At 36.9% G+C, this 19,912-nt stretch overlaps 3 protein-coding genes across 3 annotated transcripts; 2 read left to right on the forward strand and 1 right to left on the reverse strand.

Moving 5' to 3' along the window:
- Positions 1–943: 943 nt before the first annotated feature.
- snx24 (sorting nexin 24) lies at positions 944–4,752 on the forward strand. Its single transcript, XM_056736473.1, has 7 exons — positions 944–1,186; positions 1,501–1,584; positions 2,064–2,168; positions 2,276–2,370; positions 2,497–2,526; positions 2,820–2,884; positions 3,375–4,752. Exons 1-7 carry the CDS (start codon positions 1,118–1,120, stop codon positions 3,443–3,445), a joined length of 519 nt encoding a protein of 172 aa, XP_056592451.1. The 5' UTR covers positions 944–1,117; the 3' UTR covers positions 3,446–4,752.
- Positions 4,744–12,664, reverse strand: ggcx (gamma-glutamyl carboxylase). The gene is given in 16 exon segments (XM_056736472.1): positions 4,744–6,101; positions 6,210–6,414; positions 6,900–6,960; positions 6,962–7,048; positions 7,130–7,260; positions 7,360–7,529; positions 7,792–7,943; positions 8,037–8,168; positions 10,126–10,436; positions 10,610–10,773; positions 10,863–10,969; positions 11,091–11,169; positions 11,366–11,531; positions 11,612–11,770; positions 11,876–12,082; positions 12,457–12,664. Coding segments are annotated over 16 exon segments (2,322 nt in total). The 5' UTR covers positions 12,488–12,664; the 3' UTR covers positions 4,744–5,941.
- Positions 12,665–14,488: 1,824 nt separating this feature from the next.
- On the forward strand, positions 14,489–19,897 carry gmcl1 (germ cell-less, spermatogenesis associated). The gene is made up of 15 exons (XM_056736282.1): positions 14,489–14,702; positions 15,060–15,249; positions 15,373–15,496; positions 15,609–15,705; positions 15,785–15,882; positions 16,123–16,235; positions 16,317–16,382; positions 16,465–16,549; positions 16,711–16,801; positions 16,877–17,017; positions 17,283–17,352; positions 17,463–17,538; positions 18,301–18,446; positions 18,853–18,940; positions 19,025–19,897. Exons 2-15 carry the CDS (start codon positions 15,074–15,076, stop codon positions 19,175–19,177), a joined length of 1,524 nt encoding a protein of 507 aa, XP_056592260.1. The 5' UTR covers positions 14,489–14,702; positions 15,060–15,073; the 3' UTR covers positions 19,178–19,897.
- Positions 19,898–19,912: the final 15 nt, after the last annotated feature.

Raw genomic sequence — 19,912 nt, forward strand, 5'->3', positions numbered from 1 at the left:
CAATTTCCATAAAGCTTTAATGTAGCTCAGTGGTAAGAGCATTTCGTTAACAACGCATGGTTGTTGGTTTGATCCCAGGGGATTGCAAATACCTATGTAAAATGTATAGGATAAAGCAATTTAAGTCGCTTTGGATAAAAGCATCTGCCAAATGCTTAAATGTACATGTAACAATAAGAAAAATATATGTTGCGCAACAGTTTGCCAGGAAATCAAATTAAATGTATACACACACACACACACATATATATATATATATATATATATATATATATATATACACACGTTCGTAATGTTTATTGACTTTTGTATTTTTCCAAATAGCAGAACATAAAGTTTAAATTTAGATTTGTGTTTTTATATATTAGCAATAGTCTACACATTGAACAACTTTCTTATGTTACATAGGACTTTTGCGTGTGAATTTTATTAAATGTTCATTTTATTGTCTAAGGGAGAAACCATGCAGCAGGAGCCATGTGTTTTGATAGTGTAAAAATGAAAATATTTTGTACCTAATCATTAAATAATATATACATATACATAAAACTGACTGGAATTCAGGTAAGAGTCTAGAAGCCATCAAGTTGTCACATGGAAATTGTGCCTATTGACGAAAAAAAGATTATATTACTGAAATCATGAAAGTTGAATGTGTCCATCATATGAAACCAGGTGCCAGTTGCCATAAAACGCTTAGACTAGTCTTACAAGTTAGTTGTTTATTTTTCTTCAAGATTGGTCAAAACTTCTGTAAATCAGTTACATAAAAGGGTAGATTTGTCTAAATGAAATCAATTAAGTAAAACTTAAGGTATATTTAAGGGCACGCTTCAGGGAAAATTACACGTAAGGTGCTTTATGCAACGGGGGCCAGAGCTCCTAACTTGTTTGTGCTGCAGTGCATGATTGTTGTCATGTCGCTAGGTGGCAGTATTACATCTCCAGACCAACCGCTAAACCTCCCGCAAGCGCTGGAGAAGAAGCGCTTGGAATATTTTCAATTTTTCTCATACCAGACGCCTAGTGAACTTGACAACCACTAGACTTACATTTAACGACCAACCAGACATCGTTTACAGTTATTTCACTTGCCACAGATTCATCGTGTTAGATTATGCATTCAGTAGAGGTGTCAATCCCGTCTTTTCGATCGGAGGGCAGTAATGTGGAGAAGGGCTACACGGTGAGTTCTGTGTTTGTGTTAAATCTCACCTATTATCTCATGATAATAAACATTAAACTGTTTGAATGTCGATCAATGTCGAGTTTCAACATAGAGTAACTGAACGTGATCTGTCTGGGGCAAAGAGTGTTTCAAACTCGTGATTCCCTTAAAAGTAGACTTGCTAGGGAGGATTTGTGGCTGCATTTAAAAGGAATTTAACCTGAGTTGTCTGCGATGTTAAATATTCTTAATGTCGATCTGACTGAAATGCTTTTATTAAATAACGATTCACCGTTGAAATATTCATATGTAATGTGACCATTTTTCTTCAGGTTTTTAAGATCGAGGTGCTCATGTGTGGTAGACAGCACACTGTAGAGAAACGATATAGTGAATTTCATACCCTGCATAAAATGGTAGGTTTAAATCATTTCAGTATCCCATTAAAAATGTTTATTATTATTAATAATAATAATAATAATAATAATAATAATGATAATAAACTAAGAAGAAATGCTATGCCATTAGTCTAAATTTAATGTCATTATAGAGCTTGGTAGGGTTAAACATCCTTGTTTTGTTATTTTTCGTTGAATAATTCTGGTTGTGCAACAACATGTGCTTTAATAAATGTTCTGAGTTCCTGTAACCAATTTACAAGAATCAGCACATTTTTTGTTGCTTGGAAAATATTGTTTATGCAATTGACGTTGTTCTCATTATAAATGTGGTCATACGAAATAAGATAAGTATCAGCAATTTACTGTGTCCAGAAACTTGTGTGGATTGATGAAGAGCTTTTACAATTGGCTTCACCTCAAGAGCAACAGTTATCTGAGACACCTTCAGGCTGGTGTGTAACATGTGTTTTCTTCCTGATTATCATTCTTTGTAGCTTAAAAAGATCATTAAACCTCCTGAAATCCCTTCAAAGCATGTGAGGAACTGGGTTCCCAAGGTTCTCGAGCAGAGAAGACATGGATTAGAACTTTACCTTCAGGTACTATCCAGACATTCATACACTGATGTGTGTATTCTTCACAATAGAAACCGTTCCCTCTCCAAACCTCTGGAATAACCATTTGTTTCCCTCTGTGTGCGCTATAGACTATAATCATGGAAAATGAGGTTCTTCCAAAGATATTCTTGGATTTCCTCAATATCCGGCATTTCCCGTCACTACCGAAAACAGAGAGTTGTGGGTAAGGCTTTATAGGGTATAATTTGTCTCAACGAAAGGCATTTAAAGGAGTTTTTCCATGTGGTAATCTGAAAAAGATCATTAAAATGTGCATTGTGTTAAAGTTGTGGTCTTTTTTATTGTTTAGGTCATTCGAAACGGAATCAGAGGAATCAAGGTTTGTGATTTTTTTTTTAAGTACTTTCACCTGAAAGAAGTGCACAAAAACATTCATAATGAACATTGACAGGTTTCTGTTTCGGCACAAGTGTCCTTGGAGAAACATACTGATCAGTTTAGTCTTCTGTAATAATCCTGCTTTTCAGAAGTTATTACAGTGCCTCGGGGAAATGACACCATCCATGTGATAAATATCACAGTCAGCTTTGTGTTATCGAGCTGTCATCAAAAACAGAGAACTGTATGAGTCATTGTGTTCTCATACTGACCTTTCTGCTCCAAAACCTGCAGTAAACTGACACACCAGCCGGCGCTGCTCTTCCTGAGGGATCCATATCTGCTGCCTGCCACCAATGGTAAAACTTGTTTTTAAATTCTGCATGATCCACATTTCTGTACATTTGTTTACTGTAGGTTGCTTTGCTTGTGAATTTTTATGCAATGAGAATCGACTGAGTGCTGCAAGTCTAGAGAGTAAAAGTGACCCTGTCTGTGAAATTAAATCTCATGATCTGACATTAGGAGCCACAAAGTTTATATTTCAAATAAATATTTAATATGTTTATTAAATAATCTAAGATGATTGATGTAAAAAAAAGTTGACTTTACAAAATTGTCAAATATACAGCACAATATAAGCTGGTCAAGTAAGGATGTGAAAATTTGGGATTCTTAATAAATCGTATGGCAGATAAAAACAGGTCAAACAACTTACTTTCTAGTTTAACCTGCTTGGTTGACTCGCTCACTCACTCAGTTGCACAGGTTATTAATATTATATATCTTTTTATAAAAGCAATGTTAAAATGCACAAATAGCAATTGATTATTTGTCATTTGTTTGCAGATACGTTTTCAAATATGGTAATTGAAGGCGTGATACGTGGAATATTCTATCCGGACTTCCAGCCGAGGTAGATCTGAGCGAGCGCTGTGGAAAACATCAACTCATGTTTCACAGATAAGAAGGGATTCGTATTACCGACACTAAATAACCCAGCGCCAGTTTAAAGGATTTGTTCATTTTATTTTGGTATAAACACTCCATAGATTTTTTGCACAGTATTTAGTGTCACTGATATTCGTAGGCTGTATACACAGAATTTCATAGTGATAATTCACCAAAAATAACAATTCTATCATCATTTATTCACCCTCATTTCAGTCATAACCTGTATACGACATTTTCATCTGTGGGTCAAAAAGAAGCTATTTTCAGACATGTTTCTATACAATGGGGTTAAGTGTTGTTTGGGTACCAGCATGCTTCAAAATATCTTCTTTGGTGATCTGCAGAAGAAAAAACACTCACTCGGGTTTGAAATGGCTTAAGGATGAACAAATGATGATAGATGATAGGTCTATTATTTCTGTAAATGATCATATTGAGTGTCAAATCAAGGTCTCGTTTAATCTCAAATATCAAGTGTGAAGTACCTCAGCAAACATTTGCACATCTTCTGTAAAACAGAACAAAACATGCTGTGATTTGAACTAATTTTACATGAAATCTCATCCACCGACTGAGATGAATTTGATCAGAGCATTGAACCGTTTCGTTTTCCAATGGAATCGTTTGTTTTTGTACCTTTTTCGAGTTTCTGATGTGAAAATTAATGATAACCAGCCTCGCTTATGGTGAACAAAAAGGGAACAATTGTGTAAACCAAATGTATGTCTAAGTCAACTTATGTGTCTCTATTTACCATGTTATTGCCCAAAACTTGAAAGAGTAATAGTTGTTACCAAGCTTGCTTCTATATTGGACCAAGGAAAAAGATTATTGGTAGATTATTATTAAAATGCAGTTTAGTCTTGGAGTAACATGATAATTTTAGGAAACGAATTTGTGTAACATGAGAGCATTTGAACACTAGCTTTTAAAAGCTTTTACACTACTGTTAAAAGCAATAGTGGTGATAATGTGACGAGAGCTAATATGATTTACAGCAAACCCCATCTGCTAAAACACTGAGAGTGAAACTGACACATGATATTTTTTTACATACTGATACCATTTCAAGCAGTTATACTTACTTTGTTATGTGTTTGTTTTTATTACGACGTCTTAATTGTGCGTATAAAATATGTGCCATGTGATGTGCGTGTAACTCTTGACACTTTTGATTGTTGTCAATGCACTTTAACATTGTTGAAAAAAGAGTTTAACTGAACATTGTTTTTAAAAATGACAGCAATAAAACATCACACATTCATTCATTAAATGAATTACTCTTTTTTTATATATATATAATATTTTTTGCATTGTTTATTCAAAAACTGACAACCGCCCTTTAATCCTCACACAATCCCACAATCAATTTGCATACAAAACTGAGATTTTCATTTTCAACTGTTTTCATAATACAAGAAACATTTCAGGCTACACAGCCATTTAGCATAATGAAACTTATGCATTAAAGACCATTCTGTAGCTGTCCATACTGTATACCTGGTACATTTTACAGTCAAGATTTGTCTGCCATGATCGTCTAGTTGTTTACTTTACATTAGTAGTTAAAATTATGTAACAAACCGAACGAGACAGAACACGGCAGGGTACCTTAATATGATAGTTCACCCAAAACTGAAAGTTTTCTCATCATTGACTCACTCTTTTGACATTTCAAACATGTGTGACTTTCTTTCCTTCACAGAACACAAAAGAAGATATTTGGAAGAATGTTGTGAAACCAAACAGCAATAGAACCCATTCACGTCTATTGGTTTTTTGTCTGTACAATAGTACTGGGTACCGTTGCTCTTAGGTTACCAACATTCTGCAAAATATCTTCTTTTGTGTTCTGCAGAAGAAAAAAGTCATACAAGCTGAAAAGAGGGTGAATAGATGATGACAAAACTTCAAATATTTGGGTGAACTACCCCTTTATGCACAAAAGGTGAATTAAAACCTTTAATTTGGCATTTAATACAAAAAGGTTTAACAGCAAGGCTTTGTACTAATATTTCTGTTTTCGGAACATAATCTTAAAAAAACATTCGTTCACACTTACATTTCAGTAACCAGCAAAAGCATATTTAAAGGAATGGATCACCCAAAAAATAAAATGCTGTAATAATTTTATTCCTCATGTAAATCCAAACCAGTATGATGTCCTCTTTAAAACACAGAATAAAAGATTTTTATGGATTCACTTTCATTGTATGGAAATGACACACAATACTGCAAGAGAGACTAAATAATGACATGATTTTAATTTTAGGGTGAACTAGTCCTTAAAATGAAAGACATTGATATTTCAAATGATTATTTCCAAAAACAAAAAATGAAACGGACCAAACTTTAAACAAATGTCCTTATTCATAGACATTTATGGAATGCTCCAAATACTGACCTACCAAAGCATTTGCTCATGTGTTGTAATACACCTGACATGCTCTCTGCAGTCACTTTCACAGCTCTCCGTGTCCAACCTCATCTTTGAGACGCTCGTCCTGATTGGCCTCTGCCTCTGGTTCCTTCAGGTTGGCATAATCCACTTCCCTCTTCAGCTGCTCCAGGGGTGGCAAACCCACCGCCAGGTTACGCAAAGCAATGGCTGTCATGAGGAACCTGAAAATCAAACCGTGTACATTGCAGACCACACATTGAAAATGACTGACACAAAATAACAAAGTTGTTGATATAAGTACAGAAACAATACAGAGCAATTCGACATACCCTCGTCTAATCGTGTAATATTTCTTTGAGGCAAACCTCTGAAACCTCTCGACCACAGAAGCTTCTCTGCGTTTCTTTACAGTCTCCATTCGCTTCTGGCGTTTCAAGAAGATCCGGACTATTGGGTCGATCACGGTGTCGTTCATGTCGTAGCCATCGAGACCGATGATGAGCGGCTGCATCTCTGGTGGTAAAGGTTCAGTCTCTACAAATAACAAAACAAATGTTTGCCTGTTCAGTGTAACTGCACCGAAAAAGGGTCTGAGAAAAGCTTATTAACAAAACAAAAGGTCTGTTTAAGTTGCAAGCATTGTTCAATTTTGGTTTGTTGGTTTAAAATTGTAAGGTGCATTGGTGGCACCTTGTACATTGAAATGAAATGTATTTATAATAGAGATGTAACAATATTATCGATATGGTGTCATCGCAAAAGCAAAATTGTCTCATAGTTATCGTTGTCACATGACTGTATGAAACGATAGGTCTTCCGGGCCTAACATAGAGAATGTTAGACAATAATAGATGTTATTTTAAACCATGGACTTTATATCGAGATATTATCGTACAGTGAGATTTTGATATTGTTACATCCCTAATTTATAAATCACAATAAACAAATCAGATTTTTCTGTGAATCTGAATGAATTTGTAACAATTCGAAGCTTTTAACACCGTTGAAATCCGACATACCTGTTCCATTTCGCACTTTCTCCTGAAGTTCAAGGAGTTTTGTGAAGTTTTTCTGCAGCTCCTGCCTCAGTAGTATTTACATAGATGTACATGTAACACGACGGCTTATCAGATACAGTGTACACCTTGTGATACGCACCAGCTGGAAGCTTAATACATAAAAAAATACATACAAATAAAAACATGAAAAAGTTTATTTATGATTTAAAATGAAACGGGGAGAATCGTACCTGCATCTTTTCTCCTGGTTGTAAACTGTAGTTCTTCTTCTCGTCCACTATCTCAACGTTCACCAGACCTTGAAGAACCTGAACGCTGGTGTTCCCCAGATCTTCACTCACAAAATTTTCAAGATAAAGGCCTGAGGAAATATAAGAGACATAACATGCGATGGTGCATTTAAATGAAAAATGCATTTCATTTCTGCGTCTCGGTAAAAGTCGACATCGTGAAGGCATACCTGGGAAGTCAGCGATGAAGACCACCTCAGTCTGATTGTCCAAAGATCCCTCTATCTCTTCAAATTTAGCCCTCCACGGTGAAAGATCCACGTGCAGCGGCATGAGCCACGGATTGGGACGGAACGGCGACCAATCAGCTTTCACTATATCAATACGTGGGTCGAATATTCTACAGGACAGAAGAATTTGATCTATTTAGCAATGTGAATCATAAATCATACTTTATCTTACAGAATGTTGTGAAGCTTTCCTTTAGCTCAGTGGATAGAGCATGGGGCCAAGAATGCCAAGGTCGTGGATTCGATCCCAGGGATTGCACATAATTAGAAATAAATGTATATTATAATGCAACGTAAGTCGCTTTGGATAAAAGCGTCTGCCAAATGCATAAATGTAAATGTAATGTTTTCGAATACGTGTACATTGCTGACCTTTGTTGGAAGCGGTCATTAATAGACACCCAAATGTCAAAGTATATCTCCGGATCTGAGATGTTAAAACGGGGCAGATTTTGGCTAAGGCAGGTAGCGTATTGCTTCAACATGTCTCCGTGGTCTTTCCATCTCCGGCTGTGAGTAAACACCTGCACCAGATTGACACCCGATTAATCACATTTCTGCATCTGTGAATGTTACAATCAATTTTCGAATCTCAAGTGAAATTGTGAGCGACTCACTCCGGGGTTAAGGTATCCGACCTCCCCTGTAACACTGTCTCTGTAGGTGATCTTGACATGCTGATGTGAACGTGAGTGAACCATCATGTCCCACGAGTAACCGTACAGTCCATTGGTCCAGTTATTATAGCCCTGTAATCCAAAGACGAATGAAAGTCAAATGAAGTCTTAAAGGGATAGTTCACCCAAATATGAAAATTCTGTCATCATTTACCCACGCTCCCGTCATTTCATAACTGTATAAATTACTTTGTTCCAATGAACACAATGAAGATATTTGGAAGAATGTTGGTCATTTTCAGTTCTGGGACATCATTGAACACCATAGGAGGAAGAATTAAATTGTAGTCAAGGATGCCCGAGAACACTGTTTTCCTAAATTCTTCAAAATATCTAATTATGAGTTCAACAGAACAAAAAATTTAAATAATGGTACTGAATGATGTCCGAGAACTGAAAATGGGTAACATACTTAAAAATATCTAGTGTATAAAATGTATACAGGTTTGAAACAACCTGAGGGTGAGTAAATGATGACAGATTTTTCAGTTTTGGGGATAGACTTTAAAGGGATAGGTCACCCAAAGAGAAATTTCTATGAAACACAAAACATGTTGTGATTAATGTCTTAAAGGTTGTATGGTCCCTACACTGGAAGTCAATGGGGGCCAATGTTGTTTGGTTACCAACGATCTTTAAAATGCAGGTTTGAAAATAACATAATGGTGAGTGAATACTGAAAGAATTATATTTTTTGGGGTAAACAATTTCTTTACTTGAACTCCAGACAGCTATCTGTCACAGCGTAGCTCACTTAACTATCACTGCAAACTTTTCTATGATTTTAAAGGAAAATCACTAAAAACTGTTGCTTGCCTGTGCAAAACTTGTCATCCTGATAGTGTGTTGCAGGTGGTTGCCAGTTATTAGGATATTCCGGGTGAGATACTTCCCTACTGGCTGACCAAATAAAGTGTACTCTAAACTAACCCCTAAAGCCAAATAACATCAACAGTAAAAGTGATACTTGTGCCAATTTGAAATAAAACTAGTACACCGGACGTGACTGGCTACACATATAAAGCATGAGTCATTCTCCAGCCCCGGGATTCCTCTTCCAAAGGTATGTGCTGCTGTTCGATAGCTGTGTTTACACTGATTGTGAAACAAGTCAACATTCTGGATCAAACTACACATCAACAATAGGCCCGAACGGGAATGTAAAGAGAAAAGACATACAAGCTCACTTTGAAAGGAATGTTCTCGGTTCAATACATCAATGCGCAATGTTTGTACTATTAACAAGAGTTCCGCTACAAATAAATGCGATTACTGGAACTTTATTTAGTCTTGCGTAGTCTGAGTAAATGTTAAGTTCCCTTTTCTTATTCAACATGTACTTTTTCTCAGCCTTTTCAAGCTTATCTAATTATGTATTATTAAAGTTCACCCAAAAATGAAAATTCTCATCATTTACTGACCCTCAAGTGATTGCAACACTGTACTAAAAGAAGATTTTGATCAGTTCCGGGGCACCATAGACTGCCATAGTAGTTTTCTTCTCTACTATGGAAGTCAATAGTGGCCCAGAACTGTTTGCTTACAAACATTCTTCAAAATATATTTATTTGTGGTAAGCAGAAGAATACTGTTATTTACATTTTTATGTGTTTCATTTTTACATTTTGTTTTATAAAATCCTCACACAATAGTAATCATCAACCTGTATTGTGTGTTGCTTAGATTCATTAACTATATTATTACTGTATTATTCATAAACTGCATATTGTAACTAAGTTTTATTAATTAAATGAAATGTTTTACTGTAAACGATGTGTGGCTTTTTTCTAGTTGGTTCTATTCTACTTTTCATTTCCTGGTTATAAATACCCAATATTACGATGGACGAAGAACTTCCTTGTGATTAAACCAAAATAAATCTCAAAGCTATTCTCTAAAGGGACTACATGTATTTTCATGTTTATTGCCTGACCAGGTGTACCTCCACATTCCAAAGTGGCCTGCATGACGTGACTGAAATAACTCTCACTGAGCCCTGAACAGTCCTTCGACTGCTGTTTACAATCACCTGTGTGATGAAATGCGAGTACGGCAGGAAGAGCTGCTCTGCGATGTAAACCAAAGTGAAGATCGCTCCAAGCTTGTGTTTCCAGCCCGGTGTGGAGGTTTTGGAGACAGTCTGGCTCTCATCTCGCCCGTCTTGTCTGCCAGAATCGCTGGGTGGATTGAGGTACACACACGAGGCGCTGGGACCCGGGGGAGGAGAGATGAGGGGCAGTACAGGCTGCAGGAATTCTGGGAAACGGCCAAAAAAGCGCCTGGGCCAGTCAGGATAGCAGAAGAGAGGGCTTGTGGACAACATAGTGTAGGAAAACATTCCTGTGGAGAAAACACAAAGACGGATCATTTCAAGTTCAGTTTAATCTAGAAATACAACAAAAGCACACAGTGACAACGTGGCATCAAGATCTTTAGATTTAGATGAAATGTACACGTAATGTTATTGATGCCATCATTTCAGGTGAACAATCCCTTAAACGCAAATCTTTTACCTATGCTAAAAAGCTGGGAGTTCATGCAGTGGAAATAGCTCACAAAGAAAAAGGCGACGGGACGTGTGGCGTCGAAAAAGAGGAGATACCCGGCTGTCAGGTCTAAGATCAGACCTCCACCATGGATAACCATCAGATTGACCAATTCCACAGGCAAAATCACTCTGCAACAAAGTAAAAAAACATTTTAAATACAGACTTTTTAATGTTAGCTATGTCCAAAACGTGTCCTGCCGAAAGAGATGTTTCATACTTAAAGGGGTCAAATAACCAATGGTGTGCCAGGTATTTCATTGAGTAACCCTCCACCCAATCAGCATCCAGTTTCTTGACCCCAGCGATGAAGTACACTATGAAAATCTATAAAAGGCAACGTTCACTTATTATTTCTCATTTTAAAAAGATTGACATTATACTGTATCTGCTAGATTATGATCTACAACCCAGTACAGATGTTCCCTGGAAAATGGAGATAAATCACCTGAGTTCTGAGTATGGTGTAGTTCCACAGCGGTACATGAGCGTTCCTCTTCCTGGGGTTTCGGAGTCCATCTAATGACCTGAATGTAAAGAAAAACACTTTCGAAGAATGTCACAACCAAACAACTTTGGCCCCCATTGAATTCCATTGTATGAACACAAAACCACATCGAAATTACTCAAAATGTCTTCTTTTGTGTTCCGCAAAATAATGATTCATATACACTTTTTGAACCACATTGTCTTTGGATAAACTATACCTAGCGGGAATCTTACCAGTATCTGTTGGCATCCATGAGCATCAGCTGGAAGCTAATGAGCCCGTACAGGTAAGAGTGATTGTTCCAGGCCGTTTTGTCCAGGAAAAACACGTACCAATAAGTGGATATAAACATAAGACACGCAAGGCGATAAAAAAGGCCAAGCATGATACCAACAGCGCCTGCGGAACAAAAATTTAGACGATCAGTTTTACAGCGATAAACACAAAAACAATATGTGCTCACTATACAGAGCACTGACCAAGGAACATCACAAAATAAACAAAGTACATCCAGTCCATGGGCAAGGGCGTCAGGAAGTTAAAAAGAGGGAAGCGGCACACGGGTGCCCCGTCTAAATACTTGTAGTCCAGGTGACTGAGGCCTCGTTCCTGTGTGATGTCCACCGCCATCACCATACCTAAGATAATAAGATACACGGTAACATGAAAACAGAAATCAAACCCAAATCGGAGGAGTTTACGTGACGTTTTTGTATGTGACGTATAATAGAGATTAAACGTACCAAATAAGAAACGGAATATGCCCAGCGAGGCCGGGTCAGTGGGCCGATTCAGAAGACACACCAGTCGATGCCATGAGGTGAGATCTTCCTTCTCAAAACCGAAGAGACGCTTCATGGTGCTGGTCTGCTCGGATGGGGTGGGGGTGGACTGTTCGGTGTCTTTATTGGTCTTTTTCTTACTATTGGATGGTTCAACATAAGGGCCACCTGGAAAGTAAAAAAGAATCTCAGTTGCATCTCCTAGACAGCATTGAGGTATTATGGAGAGGTAGTTGAAAAGGTTGCGCAATACTTTATTGTCAACATCACAAAAGCCTGCTAGTGCATATTTCTTATCAAATATATTCAAGAGCTAGAAGCTATTCGGCCATTACAGAAAATGGCAATTCAGTCTCAAAACAAGTAAGTAAATATACAATATTACAAAATACAATATTTACATTTTCACTCTATTGTACTTTATGAATTTAAGCAAATATTTACACGCACACTATTATCTAGTGCTCTACATCCATTATTAGGTTGCAATCTATCCATGCACACTCTTATAATATATTTGTCTACAGTAGTACAGTGTTTACCTGCCACCGCGTCACTCGCTCCTGGCTCCATGTTTCCAGCTTATGAAAGCAGTCTGCACTTAATGTTTTCAAAGATCTGTCCTTTTGAAACCGACCGAAAACTTTAGCTAAGATACATGAGGTTATTTAAACGGTCATCAGACTGGGGTACGTGTCAAACAGACGCACGGTACCCTGAAAGGTTGTTTCGACGCAAAAAGGTAGGGGACTTGATCGACATCTAGACGCTGATTGGTTGGTTCCGTCATAAGCCCCGCCCTTTCAAGGCGAGGTTTAAACGAGCAGCGCCTCTAGTGGATTTATGTTTTTGTGTAAGTGAGTTGTGTAAGTGAGTTGTGTAAGTGAGGGGGGATTTGATTTGTAGGTTTCTAGTTTTTTTTTTTTTTTTAATGCTTTATTGAACATTTTGTTATAACAAAACAATGTTACAACCGAAACTTAACATTGGATTAATGAAAAGAGAGAAAATAAAAACATTACCATGGCTCGAAACAGACAAGACAAGAGAAAAAATAATAATAAAACAAAAAACAGGAGAGGGAGTTACACAAATAATAAAAATATTACAAATTAAATAGGTTGAAAATCTTATAAGCAGAGCAAATTTTACGAGTTCTTTGTGCTTCATATTGGAAGAAAACATAATTGTTTTTAAATACAGTCTTATCTCTTGTAGACAGACTATAAAAACAGGTTTGGTATTAGAAAATGTACATTTATGTATATAAAATTTACATAAATAATCAGGTTGATTACAAAAGAAGCATTTTGGTCACCTTCAAAAAATCCAAAAATAACAGTTTTTGGATTAAAAAAAAAAACATTCAAAATAGTATTTGAAATAAACAAACCAACATGTTTCCAAAGTTGTTGAATGCAGTTGCACGACCAAAACAAGTGAAAAAGTGATTCATTGTCATTCTGACAAAAAATGGATTTGGTGTCAACGTCAGATCCAAATTTTTTCTTTAGAAATGTTTTGGCAGGGTAGATGTTATGGAGTATTTTAAAGGATATTTCTTTGACTTTATATGAGAGAAGATATTTTTGTTTTATGGACCATATCATTTTCAAGTTTAGATTATCAAAAAGGCTGTTCCAGTAATTGTAGGTTTCTAGTGCGTATGTTAGTCTGGATTAAAATAACGTGCAACAAAATGAAAACCAGGATTATACCTACTAAGGTTTAAATTTTCGTGCCCAATGCATGTAATAAAATATGGGTAAAATATGAAGCACTTTGTTTTAAAGAAAAACTTGTAATAAATTAAAGTTTTACTAGCCTTCTTGCTAACGTTTCCTAAAATTAAAAATAGGAATTTATTAACATTATTAACAGTTTTAATGCACATGGTGATCAATTCACTACTACTCTTTCTATTCCAATAGCTTCCTTTAGTTATACCAAGTCTTTTTTTCTTCAGTAACCTCATCATCCCAAATATTTGTTTTTTGTTACACTTTATAAAACATTTAAAATACGATACAAGCACTTTCATCTTTAAAAGGTTGCAGAGCGTTAAAGAATAATGCTACAAATGAATATGCTTTTATGATCATATTCTTGTTTTATAAAGACAATTTATACTACTACATTGATTTATTGACCTAGATGTGCAAGTTCTGCCAGCTTTTAACTATGAAATACAAGCTTTTATAATAAAAACCAAAAGGAATAATTATATATAAATATGTAATTAATAAATGATGTATTTTAATATATTTTTTCTCGAATCAAGGTAAGCAGCAATTATGTGTTTTAATACAATTTTCTTGGATTAGTCAGCTGACAAAGCAAAAAATCATAAGACATCCTAGACATTTGTTTTATTGCCAAGGGTAAATAGAAAGAATTATGCATTTCAAGCAAGAGGACATATACAATACATTAGAAAATAAATCATAAACAAAAGGTTTAAAAGCGCAAGAATAACAAAACAAACAAAAAGGAGAAAAAAATTAAGCAAGAGCGACAACATATCACATCTCCGTGACGCAAGGTGGCAGTAGCAACTGTATGGCGTCACAGAAACGTGACGTGGAGGAGACGCGTCGCGCAGCTTGTGTTTGTTATTGATCAATCGACTTTGTTGTTTGATTAATTAAGCCTTCATCAGTAAATATCCTTATCAACGCCTAATATATACATTCTCCAAGCCTAACGATGCCTTTGTGCATTTATGACCAGATTTTGGGCGTCCCCAGTGTTTTGATGGGAAAGAGCGTGTGTTGAGCAGTCACAAGAGGTGAGAATATCTACCCATGAGAACCATTTTAATCTGCAATTTACGTTACTGGTAGAACAAAGAATTATGTTTAATAAAACAGGAAGGATAACGTTAATACTGACACTGACATCGGCGAGAATGCCATAACATTCTCTGTACATGTCTCTCTACCGAACCATTAAAATGAATGATTCACAGGAAGCGATTCGTGTGTGTTAATATTAAACTTCCTGCTCAGTTAAATTCACATCTAAAGTAAGTTAGGTGTGTAACCTATAGTTTAACCGAGAAAGTTCTCTGATCGTTCCAAACATGCTGCTTTTCTTGTTTAAGAGTGTTGACTATGACCCATGATGTAATGATGTGCTGATTCAGGTTGAATATATATAATGGGTTTATTTGGGAGCCGGTTCCAGTCGACCCCGCGGGCCCCAGAGGACGCGGCGGAGAGGCAGTGCGCGGGAACCCGACACCGGTGCGAGTGCAGGAAGAGAAAACGCAGCTCGCGCTGTGAGTGTGACAGCGAGCCGGAAGAAGAGGACAGTCAGCTGGACACACCACGCAGGTGAGAAAACCAGGGGGCAGATGCATAAATGGATCACTATCATGGATAACAGCAATAGTTAGTTAGATCATCTTCCAGACATGAGTGTGGTCTTTAACCTTTCTCTTCTTGGGACTTAAACAGGAAGAAATTGAAAAGTACCTCCAAGTACATCTACCAGACGCTTTTCCTGAATGGAGAAAACAGCGACATCAAAATCTGTGCCCTTGGCCAGGAGTGGAAACTACACAAGATTTACCTGTGTCAGGTTGGTCCACCTGTTCAGTGTTATTTTAAAAAGAACAGAACTCCTATTGAAAACATTTATTTTGGTTTGTCATTATTTTAATTTACGCTTTTATTCCCTTGTCGCTGTACAGTCTGGATATTTCTCCAGCATGTTCAGTGGGTCCTGGAAAGAATCCAACATGATGGTTATCGAGGTGGAGATTCCGGATCTGAATATTGACACGGAGGGTACTTTGAAAATAAGCTGTACATTTGGTCAGAATTCAATGTCCAAAACATTCATTCATATTCTTTGTTTTCTCTGTAGCCTTGCAAGTGGTTTTTGGGTCACTTTACCGGGATGACGTATTGATCAAACCAAGCCGGGTTGTTAATATTCTCGCTGCTGCTTGTATGCTTCAGCTTGTAAGTACTGTGTGTGTAATGTAATATTGATCCCAATAGCAGTTGGATTTATGGGGACATCTAGTGGCGTAAATGTAGCATGACACAAACAAATGTTTTTGTTACTTTTGCCATTGAAAAGGTTGTTTTCATCGGTCCAACTTTTTCTGTTGCACAAAAGATCCACATTTTTATTCTGATTTTGATAATGAAACAGAAATTGTGCATAAGTTTCAATTTCTCTTTTGTTGTATTTGCCAGGATGGACTGATTCACCAGTGCGGAGAAACCATGAAGGAGAATGTGAACGTCAAAACTGTGTGCAGCTATTATAACTCGGCCACCATGTATGGCTTGGACTCCGTCATGAAGAAGTTAGTCGTTTTGTTTAATAAAATATATAAACGTATATATGTTATAATGATCGTTGCATTCTCATTCGCTGTGTATAACAGGTGTTTAGAGTGGCTCCTCAATAACCTCATGACTCATCAGAATGTGGACCTCATGAAGGAGCTCGGGTAATGTGTATCTATATCTGACCTCATTCAAAGGTTCAGTGTTGATATGTAGAAATTCAGTGGTTCGATATGTTGGTTGTAGGGTGGAAATTATGGAACAACTCATTCAGTCCTATGATCTGTTTGTAATGCAAGTAGAGATGGACGTCTACACTGCACTGAAGAAGGTGAGTGAACTCATACGGTAGCTCTTTTCCAAAACCTAGCGGGTTCCTGTACCTAGCACCTTTCGTTTATAAATGTTTATAAATTTGAGCATATCAAACAATATTAGATTTTGGAACAGAGAGGGAGAGCACCAAAGCTGTATCTTATTTCTCTCCTGTAGTGGATGTTCTTACAGCTTAACCCATCTTGGGACGGCCCTATTAAACAGCTTCTGCTTGATGCAGATGCCTGGCTTTGTAAAAGGAGAAGTGGTAAGTCTTACATGCACGTGAAAACACATAAACGTATAAACGAATCCATACACTAACTCTCATTCTGATAAACAGAGTCTGGAGACGACGAGCCATTCCTCAACACAGATGACGGGATGACATTCGTCCCTGTTTTCAGACACGTCCGTCTGCAGTACATCATCAATGACCTGGCCTCAGCCCGCATGCTGGAACGGGATAACATCGTGCCTCCTGGTATGACCCTTAAACGGAGCTGTTCTTGTTACAGCTTTTTCTAGCCAAACGATACTCAGCAAAAGACAGGAAGGGGCTGTGTTTTTCAATGTTTTTAATGTGAAGGTGTTGGCAAACTTGCTTCACGTTGATTTGGGAAGAAAAGGGAATATATAACTGTGCTAAGATATCTTTTTTAATCAAACATACAACTTTGTATATGATTGTGTTTGGTTGGTCTGAAACTCGCACTGTATTGGGTTTGTTGTGCTTCTCTTTTCTTCAGAGTGGCTGAAGAATGTGTACAAACAGCAATGGTTTTCCATGCTGAGAACAGAACATGATAATGATAATGGGTAAGGCAACCATGTCATCACACCTGTACTGCTAAACATCAGCATATGCAAGTTTGTACTGAATTGGACAGGAACTGTTTTTTTATCATATAAATATGGTATTGGTATAGGCCCCAAGAAGCCAACAAAGAAGAGTTTGAGCTGAACAGCATGCGCTGCGGCAGAAAGCTGACCAAAGATGGAGACGTGAGTTTGACTCTAAAATGCAGTATTGGGAGAAAGTGATGTCTGGTGGGGCATATTTATGAAACATTTGCTTTTAATGCCCCCTCACCAATGCTGGCTAACTCAAAGGTGGGCTTCGGTTTTACAAATATTTAATGGGGTCACAGGGCGTTACTATGTGTTTTCCTTTGTCTTTGGTGTGTTATAAGTTGCCCATGCATGTATTAGACACGTAAAATTGCAAAAAATGATAGCGTCCGAACAAAATATGCATCCTATCTTAAAGTGAATGATCACCCAGACCTGTGTAAAACGCCATGTGTAACCACAACCCCACAAATCTACAGTTCGTGGTATGATTTGACTAAGACCACCCAAATGTTACATAAGTAAGGTGGGCCTGTCCGTTTTTTAACCCTAAATCGTGTATACACATTGCATTACATCTAAAACAAGCAATAATATTCGTTTTAGCCGTGTCATATGACCCCTTTAACATGAATTCAAAGTTTTGATGCATCTTCAATGAGATAATTACATCAGAAGGGAAGATGTCCCTTTTTTTAAAGTTGGACATCACCTTTGGCCACAACTCTAGCTTTCCTGTGGCTCAGTGGTTAGAGTATGGCGTTATACATGGCACGTAAATAGAAACAAAATGTATAGTATAATGCAATGTAAGTTGCTTTAGGTAAAAGCATCTGCCAAATGCTTACATTAAATGTAAACACTTCATTTGTATCCTTTACTTTTTGTGCTGTACATTTTTGTTCCCTCCTACAGTACTGTTGGCGATGGACTGGGTTTAATTATGGGTTTGACCTGCTGGTGACATACACTAACCGTTTCATTATATTTAAAAGAAACACACTCAGTCAGCCATGTGGGGGCGCTGTCAGTTTACAACCACGTCGACATCTTGCATACAGGTGAGCTGAACCTTGCTGTTACAAGTCAGATCTGTGGGCATGGCTTGTTGGTTTTGACATAATCCTTGGTGTTTCGAGTCTTATGAAACCCTAACCTAATTCTAACCTTCTAAACTACCTATGATTGATAAACTTGCCATAATACATGAGTGTTGACTTCAGACTCGAAACACCAAGGAGCTCTGAGCTTTTGTCAAAGACAAATTACAAAGTAATTCAATTATTATCTAAACACGTGTCATTAAAAACTAATCTAATATTTAATTTTTATATTAAATGTAAAACTTTAAATATTTTCTATTTAGTATATTATATATATATACACTTTTAATGTTCAATTATAATTCTATTCAATTTAAATACAGAAGGAACAAAGTAGCTTCGAACATGTTTTACTTCATTTCAGATTGCGTCTTGCATCATTTGACAACAGTGGAAAAGTAGTTTGCAGCCGCTCAACTGGCTACCAGCTGGTTACGCTTGAAAAGGACCAGGTATCTTATCATGAAGTCAGAGTAAAATAATATACCTTAGAACTGACTAAAGTTTTCACCTTTCTTCTTGTTTTGTAATCTCAGGAGTACGTGGTGATGAATCTGGACAGTCGGCTCTTGTCCTTTCCTCTTTATGTGTGCTGTAACTTCCTCTACACATCTCCAGCCAATGAGAGGAGAGGTGACGCATCAGAGCTCATGACCTCACCCACATCACCCAAGCAGTCCAGTCTTTAACCGAGACTTACTGTTTTAGGTGTTCATTTTTGGTTCACTTCTTATTTTTTATTTCATTCATTCATTTGTAAATAGTCAGGTGCCTTTTAAATAATTTGCTGTGTTTCAATATCAAAGAGCCAAATCTTATCATACGTGCTCTTTGTTGTCAATTTCATTCTGCCCATTTTATTTTGCCTGAAGTTGTTTTATATGTACAAAGTTTTCATTTGTCATTTTTCTTGTAATAAGGCTGGTTGTTGATTTTTCAGGGATTCCCATTTTTTTTATCAAAAAGGAAAAAGTACCATCAAATGAATTTTCTACTGTATACAATAGTTTTGGTGCTAAATTCATACAGTATATGTCATTTTCATGTCAATGCATGCCAATGTACAAACATCACTGTTGGTTTTGACCAGCAGGGCACTTTATGTGACCTTTACAGATGTCCAGTGTAACAGTACGGTTATTAATACACAATGAGGTGTTTTTGGCTAAATGTAAAACCTTGTGGACCAAAGCAGCATCGGTTAGAAGTCTTCAAGTTCAATAAAACAACACTGACACATGAACATTGTCTTTGAAATGGAAAGGGTGTACAGTCAAGTGACTGTAACATAAGGATAATTGGGATAATGGTCAGTTACATTGTTAAGCTGTCAAAGATGATTGAACTAGTTTAATATAAAATATATATTTAATAAATATTTAAATTGTAATAAAGAATTTCAAAAAGTATTGTGAGCACTTACT

This window comes from Triplophysa dalaica, chromosome 22 (genome assembly GCF_015846415.1).
Source record: "Triplophysa dalaica isolate WHDGS20190420 chromosome 22, ASM1584641v1, whole genome shotgun sequence".
Taxonomy (NCBI): Eukaryota; Metazoa; Chordata; class Actinopteri; order Cypriniformes; family Nemacheilidae; genus Triplophysa; species Triplophysa dalaica.

Coding starts and splice junctions, on each gene's coding strand:
- snx24 (XM_056736473.1), top strand. CDS start 1,118: ATGCATTCAGTAGAGGTGTCAATCCCGTCTTTTCGATCGGAGGGCAGT. Junction 1,585..2,063: donor TTCATACCCTGCATAAAATG/GTAGGTTTAAAT, acceptor CATTCTTTGTAG/CTTAAAAAGATCATTAAACC. Junction 2,371..2,496: donor CCGAAAACAGAGAGTTGTGG/GTAAGGCTTTAT, acceptor TTTATTGTTTAG/GTCATTCGAAACGGAATCAG.
- gmcl1 (XM_056736282.1), top strand. CDS start 15,074: ATGGGTTTATTTGGGAGCCGGTTCCAGTCGACCCCGCGGGCCCCAGAG. Junction 16,550..16,710: donor TCTACACTGCACTGAAGAAG/GTGAGTGAACTC, acceptor TCTCTCCTGTAG/TGGATGTTCTTACAGCTTAA. Junction 18,447..18,852: donor CGTCGACATCTTGCATACAG/GTGAGCTGAACC, acceptor ACTTCATTTCAG/ATTGCGTCTTGCATCATTTG.